At 39.6% G+C, this 7,823-nt stretch overlaps 1 protein-coding gene across 1 annotated transcript; it reads right to left on the reverse strand.

Moving 5' to 3' along the window:
- Positions 1-6,324: 6,324 nt before the first annotated feature.
- LOC102289477 (mannose-specific lectin) lies at positions 6,325-7,278 on the reverse strand. Its single transcript, XM_005922545.3, has 3 exons — positions 7,151-7,278; positions 6,903-6,996; positions 6,325-6,800 (listed from the first exon to the last, which is right to left on the reverse strand). The coding sequence occupies exons 2-3, from the start codon at positions 6,990-6,992 to the stop codon at positions 6,537-6,539; spliced, it is 354 nt and encodes a 117-aa protein (XP_005922607.1). The 5' UTR covers positions 6,993-6,996; positions 7,151-7,278; the 3' UTR covers positions 6,325-6,536.
- Positions 7,279-7,823: the final 545 nt, after the last annotated feature.

The following is a 7,823-nucleotide window of genomic DNA, read 5'->3' on the forward strand; positions in this document are numbered from 1 at the left end:
TCTGGCCCCTGGAAGACAATTGACTATGGTTGCGGTGTCTCTAGCTTCACATGTCTGAGAACAGAATCACCAATTACCAGAGTTTGACCCCCGGCGGGTGTGTCGCCGAGTGGGGAAAAACGGTTAGACACATGAACAGGTTGGTGGTGTACCTGGGGCTTCTGTTTAGGACTATGCTTCCTCCTCACCGTCACCCTCTTTCCCCAGCTGCTTGGGGTCTGCCGGGGAACAGCTACTGAGGCCTACGCTATCTTCGGCTTCACTGCGTATAAGGGCCTGGCAAGCTACAGGTGAATAATGGATGCGAAGCAGAGTCTCCAATTCAGTAATCCTGGCCTCCAGAGCTGCAAATATGCTACATTTGTTACAAGTATCATTTACCATTTACTAAAGGAGGCCGAGGAGTAACTAAACATCTGACACAATGAGCAGAAAAGTGCAGGAGGGACAGGTGAAGAGGCCATGGTGCTAGCGAGTCAGCTACGAGCTAAGCTAGGCTAGCAAAACAATAAAGACACAATGAGTGAATACTTTGGCTATAAATTAGGGAGTGACCACGATGACCTGGATGACTTAGTACCTTCACAGACACAGAGTTGAAAATGATAAACTAACTGTGAAATATTTATTTTAAAGCTTTACATTTGCTGTGCTTGTGATTTCACTCACTGAAGAACAAAATAGTTGTATGGATGCATTCACCCCACACATTTCCCTCACTGGGTCTACTGACTGCAGGTGGGAAGACCTGGGCAGACTTGTGCGCAATTGTAACAGAACGTGTGACTGGCAAGTCAGGGAGGAGCCAAAAATTTTGTTCTCCCTAAAACTGAATGCTTATAAAACAGTTATGCTGTCTATTGTTATACTGTTCACTGTGTTTGCTCAGTTGAAAATGGTAGTTTAATTGTTTATTGCAGGTCACACCCTGTGCAGACTCCTCTCATGCACTGGCGTCTGACAGCCTGTGGGCCTCATCTAAATATGATGCAGGAATGATTAAAAATTGCAAACCAGTTTACCTCATCTTTTCCTGTCAACTTAGTTGGTTAAGAATTGATATATAAATTAGTTGATTGTTATTAGATCAGGGAAAGATCATTTGATCATAACACACGTGAATAGAATGTTGCAAATGAGCGGAGACTAACAGACGGAGTTTCTTGTTTTTGATGTATGTGAAGCTTGCACCTAGACATACACGCACGCCTGCTTCAATGGAACAAACTGGCTTTGTCAAATACATGACAGCAATCTCAAACATTTTTATTTTACAAGCTAAGTACAATGATTGGGTGTGTGACTAAACTGAGTGCAACAGTACAAACCTGGGATGAAACATTACAATGAGGTGTTTAGTAAGCATCTGACAGCAAACATTAGTATTGTGTGAACTGTGCAGCTGCTAACAAAAATGTATTATTGTATTCAGCAGGTGGAACTATGCCAGTTGACACCAGACCCCAGATTCTGTCAGTTAGTTTTGGTTTGTTTCCTCTTTCCAAGAGAAAGGCAGTTTTATGCTTGGACATGTCCTAAACAGTGCACTTAAATCAAACCTGTCAGGTGTCATCCCTCCAGGGAATGATATTTTGTGTGTTGTTGATTTAATAATCAGCTCTCTTTTCAGCAGGCCTGCAAAATTGATACTAAAGCGCTATAAAATATTCTTATTGAAAACAATCAAGTGTGATTCTCCGGATTTCAATGGGCTTATAAATTCACTTATCTGGGACACTGATCACATCAGGTGGTAAGTCCTGAGTTTAAAAGTGTTGTAGCAATAAAAAAAAAAAAATTTATTGGTTTTTATTCAAATTATTAGATAAAGCCGTTTTGTTATTTTAAAAAACACACAAAGCAAATGTGCTCAAGTTGGCGCTCCGTATTTTGAGGGTAAAGAGCTCGTTCAGCATTACTGTCTGGATTGATATATTGCAGGATGACGTAGAGTCCACAGGGTTTTTTTTTTTTTTTTTTTGTAGCATGCTTACACATACACATGACAATGGGTAGAGTAGACTCTGGGTCAGGAAGTCCGAACAAAATGACCTGAACTAGCAGTAGGATAATATTAAATAATCAAAGCTAGGCAGAGAGATGTTTTCTGGCCCTTACAGAGGGGGCTGACACGAGACCAGGTTGAGACGCTGACAGAAGAGGATTGGCAGCTGTGTGGAAACACATGGCTACTTGTGGTGCTACCTTAGACTGACTTTGATCACTGATATCAGCTAGATGGTCTTTGTATTTATCCACAGGTCGAGTGGTATTCATTGTCCCTGATGTCAAACATGTGGACATGGCAAAATAGAACGGAACAATGGAGTGCACGTGTGATGCATGTGTATCTTCATACCTGACAATACTAATGATAATGATTCTTTTACAAAAACAATCAATAAATGGGAAAACATTGGGTGATGGATTTTATGAGGTTTGATAAACATGTCTCACACTGAATGACTTCCTTATCTTATCAACAGCTTCTCATGAATGAACAAATTCATTTAACTAAAGTGTTAAAGCTCTGTTTTCGCAAGGGAACAACTAATGCTGTTTAATATTTCCATGTGTACTCTGATGTTTTGGGATGTTTTTCCTTTGTATAATTGCTAACATTTTGCATACAAATGTTAGACTTAGATGAAGAAAAGAGGTTAGTGAGGATGAACATGCAAAATTTTCCCTCTAACACTGTAGAATGATGCACATAGTGAACCTCTCTGAGTATGCTGTTGATGCTGAATGGTGTTGAATTGGAAATTTTGTTTTGGTGATTTTATAAAATAATCAAAGGTGGGATGTAATAGAAAATTTCTATTATATTCATTTAAAGTATTTAAGTGCATATGCATATGCTTAGTTGTGACATTGCGATAGACTTCAGTGAAAGTTTCTAAAATTACATGAACCTATTTCAGCCTCAGCAGTTGGAGAAGACAACTCCCTTTACTGGTGCTGATAACGCAAAGGGCGTAAAACAGTAGACCCATTGTTCAGTTAGGTTTCATAGCGAGGCGCGTGATGTGTGGTATGATCAATTTGTAACTTCCTCCCTCTTCCTTGGAATGCATAAGGGAGTGGGAGCACCACTTCTGTTTCAGAACGCTCAATACCATGAAACTGATGTTTTGATGTGTTCTCCTGCATGTAGTAATAAATAGCGTGACCACAGCTGATTGTGTTGCAGACTTTATTTACAGAGAATTCAATGACACCAAAGTGCAGTTTGAACAACGCCGTCTGTGATTAAAGCAGATGGAGTGTTTACAATCCTACGAAGTCTTTGACTTAAAGGTCTTTTTTTTTTAGGGTGTTTGTTTAGTTTTGTGTCCTGTTGGGTTGTTGGATTCTGTTCACTTGTGTCTTTTCCCCAGCTGTTTCCTCTCTCCCTAATTGCCTTGTGTGTATTTAAGTCCAAAATTGCTGTTTGCTTATTGTCTTGTCCGTCCTCGCAGAATGTTATTTTTGAAGATTCGTAGATGTTGGATTCTTTGTTTGGCTGGCTCTTTTGAAAATCTGGATTAATTTGTTCTCAGTTTAAGTTAATAAAGCTGCTTTTCAGTTTATCCCTCCTGTTTCTGAACCCTTAATTTGGGTCAAGCTCTCCTAGTCATACAGCAGACTTTTCCAATTTCACTAAAAATGTAAAATTGAAATGCAAAATATGAAACAACAGGCCCTGAAATCTCAAAGCTGAGTAATATTCAAGAATGGATCTCGACAGTTTTGAAACGCTTCCCAGGATAAGCCACAAAATGTCCTTAAATATCCTGCCTATGAACGCAGCTCAGGATTACATGATGTTTATTTCTTAGTACAGCTGAGTTTGTGTGTTTCTGTGTGTTGCAGAAAACTACAACACTGTTGTTAGCGTTTAGAAATTGCAGGTATAAAACAGTATGAATGTGTTTTGAAACATGGCGGTGCAGCGTTTATCACTGTCAGCTCACAGAAAGAAGGTCCTGGGTTTGAATCTGCCAGCTGGAGCCTTTCTGTGTGGAGTTGGTCTGTTCTCCCTGTACCTGCATGTTTTCTCTTCAGCCTCCTCTCACAATCCAAACACATGCATGAATGATTGTGTCTCTGTGTTACTCCTGCGACAGACTGCTAACCTGTCCAGGGTGCACCTTACCGTTCACCTCCTGGCACCTGCATAGGCTCCAGTCTCACCACAACTCTGGATTCGATAAGTGATTCAGAAAAAGGGGATTTTCAAATGTAGTAATTTTCTTTTTATGGCAAATGTTTCACATAAACTACAGAAGCATTAGAGCGACACCTTGTGGTCTCTCTTCGCAGCTGCAAATAACAATCCTTTGATTTGAATCATATTCTTCCTCTGCACCATAAACACTCAGACTCTTGGACTCTGACCACGAGTGACGTCCTAGTGGATTCGTGAACTGTCAGTGCAGATGCTTGTCAGACACCTCATGTGTGCTAGTTTTTAGAGTGACAAAGAAACAACAGACAAGACTTCAACACAGGAAAGAAGCAGCATTTGTTTCGCAATGACTGTGGTGCACAAGTGGTTTCAACATCCGCACTTTAATCAGTTAGTGCTATAACGTATAGGTAATTAACAAAAAAACATGACAACCAGAGACTGTATATAACTTTATGCTTATATGCTTTGGATGGGTTAGAGGACAGTGTCTTATTGCCTATAGAACATCTTAACATACATTTTATTGCTGTTTCTTTTTTTTAAACCCGATTTTTTGTCCTTTTCAGCATTTCCAACAACACTGCAGGTCCTCTTGTTAGGAATCAGTCTTCTCCACTGAGTGAGAGACACGGTTGTTTAAAAGTCTTTGACTGTGTTTATTTTTTCATAATTGAATCTGGACTTGTTCTCCTTAACATCCCGAATAGATGGAACATATTTAATAAAAACACACATTTTATCATCATACATGATGGTTTACTTGCAAAGATGGTTTCATATATGACTTCAGAAGCATCACTTGGAGCCCACCAAAATGACATTTTTTCTCTTCTCCCAGCTTTTTGAATTTCATGTGTATCATGTTTGCTTAATGTGGCATGAAAATGAAAGTTTATGAATTTAAAACTGAAATCAGATCTGTAGTCGGTGCCTGGAAACACTGAGCAAGGAATTGGCTACCCTCCTATGACTACAGGGGGCTGAAAATTACGCACACCCCACTTTTCAGTTATTTATTTGTAAAAAATGTTTGGAATCATGTATGATTTTCGTTCCACTTCTCACGTGTATACCACTTTGTGTTGGTCTTTCACGTGGAATTCCAATAAAACTGATTCATGTTTGTGACAAAATGTGGGAAAGTTCAAGGGGGCCGAATACTTTTGCAAGCCACTGTATATAAGTCGCTCATGGATTCTGGGTCCCTCAGACCCAGGTCCCTGACATCTAAAGTTATTGGAGAAAACCAAACACCTCATAACAACTGCGCAGCCCAGTGGTGGAGGGATGGTGATGCGGGCTGGCTTTACACCTACAAGACCTGGGCGCCTTGCAGTCATTGATTCAACCATAAGCTCTATATGCCTAATTACTCTAGATTCAAATGTGATGTCTGATAGCTAAACTACTACCCCCCTGCACCCCTGCTACTGTCACATGTGAAAATGATCCCAAGCACAGCAGCAACAACAACAACAGGATGACTGAAAATGAAAGAATGAAGGTGTTGCAATGGCCCAGTCCAAGTTTGAAATGCTGTAGTGGAAGCTTAAGAGAGCGTTACATTAACAAATGTCCTCAAACCTCAATGGACTGAAGCCACATTGTGAACAAGAGTGGGGCCAAAATTCCCACACAATAATGTAAGAGACTGAAGATGATTACTATGCACTCCGTACCTCCAATTAAAATAAAAGCTCAAAGTAGTTATTTCTGCACTGCTCACAGCCAGTCTTTGTGGCATTAGTACTTACTTTAACAAAGGAAAACATGTGTTTCAAACAGGTTAAAGAGTCTAAGGGTGGGAATGTCCTGATGTGAAGCAACAGCTTGTCTACAGTTTTGGAGCCACAGATGAAATGAGGTACTGTGTTCGTTTTGTAAACTGAGCCAAAGGAGAGTATATAAACTGAAAAAAGAACTGGGCCAAGGAAAAATATCAGTTGCTATTAGGTCTCGACAACATGAAGATACTTAATTCAGGGAAAAAGAAAGAAAAATGAAAGAATGTTTAATATTCAATGCAGGCCAGAGTCATCTACAAAATCTGTGTTAGTTTTGATATCAGCTACATACCTCAAAGTTTTATTATTTATTAATACTTAAGAAAATCTGTTTAATGGCATGAATGTAAACACAGGGAACAAGAGGCTGGTCAAATACCTTTCATTTTATTTTTATTTTTTGCCACTTGGTTACAATACTTTGTGCTTTACAGAGAAAAAATGCACATTCAGAGCTAAGATTCAGAATCTTGCGAAGCTAACCAGAAAGAAAAAGGAACGGCTTGTTTATGCGCTGGTATATGTTGCTTTAACAGCATCGCTGAAGGTTTATGTCAAAGGATGGTCGCACACAAGCATCACTTCATGCCTTTGGACTTTTCAGAGCTCCAGATTTCTTCGCACTCTCTGTTCACCACCAGTTTGCCGTCATCGGTCAGTTGAAGACGGCACATGTTGCACTTGGCAGAGTTGGCAGAGTTTGTGTGCCACTTAGGCGTGTCACACTTGTTGTACATGACCAGGTTGCAGTCAGCCTGCATGCACAGACGGATGGCGTCTGATCCTTCAGTGTCTGAAGTCCACAAAGGCTTCCAGCCATAGATGACAAAATTGCCATCACCCTGCAACCACAAAGAAATCACACATTAGATAACTGTCAGCACGCATGACTGGAAAACAAGGCTTTTATGAGCTTCTGAACTGAGAAAATTTGAAGTAGTCACCTGAAATATAGCTTTGTACTGCTTGTTGTTGGACACCAGGTAGTCTCCCCTCCGGAGCTCATCGTTTTTGGACAAGAAGTTCCTGCTCATGATCCTGCAACACACAACAAAGTCAGAATTTTATTTGCGCACGTCAATGAAACCTGTTCTTCTTACATTCGTTTTTATCCAAAAACTTGATAACAATTGCAAACTTCTGTTCATTTGCAGATATTTAACAGAATGCGTTTATTTTAAAGTATACTTACAGGCTTGAATGTCTTCGACCAGTGAGAGTTCAGCAAATTCAGAGAGGTGATGTGTGAGAGGTAAGATTTACATTTTTATATACCACAGATGAGGGCGGTGACAAAAAGTGAAAAGGGGGCTGAGAAAGGGGCATTAAGCCCTCCTTTTTACGCTTTTGTTCGTCTGACATTTAAAATTTGACAGACTATACTTTAATCGTTCTGACCTTTCCATCTTGGCAAATCAGTCAACATCTTTGTATAGAAAAGTGTGATTATACAGCATGCAGCATTCAAGGTCATGCCTTCAGGGACTTTACGAAATACCTCTTCAACAAGTTTTCTCCTGTAAGGGCAAATCCTTTTCTAGGCAGCCCTGTGCTTTGAGTAATTTTAAGTAGCACTTTGAGTTAGCTACGTTAAGAATTTCCATTTCTGTCTTCTCACTCTTTTCTCTTAAGACTATAACATTAAAAAATACATGTAATCTGTGCAGTTTAACGGAAAAAAAACCTGGTTGTCATTCTTACCTTTTTACATTTTTATTTTCCGGTTCTGTTCTGCTCAGTTGTTCAAGTAATACCAGGATATTAAAAGGTGAAGAAAAAAAAACAATCTTCAAGGTTTTCAAACAGCTTTTAAAGCTTTTAGGATTCAACTTTGAGCCAAATTTAAAAATCATGTTAATTACGTG

The sequence above is a fragment of the Haplochromis burtoni genome, unplaced genomic scaffold, assembly GCF_018398535.1.
Source record: "Haplochromis burtoni strain Fernald_Lab_line unplaced genomic scaffold, NCSU_Asbu1 Contig_58, whole genome shotgun sequence".
Classification (NCBI taxonomy): domain Eukaryota; kingdom Metazoa; phylum Chordata; class Actinopteri; order Cichliformes; family Cichlidae; genus Haplochromis; species Haplochromis burtoni.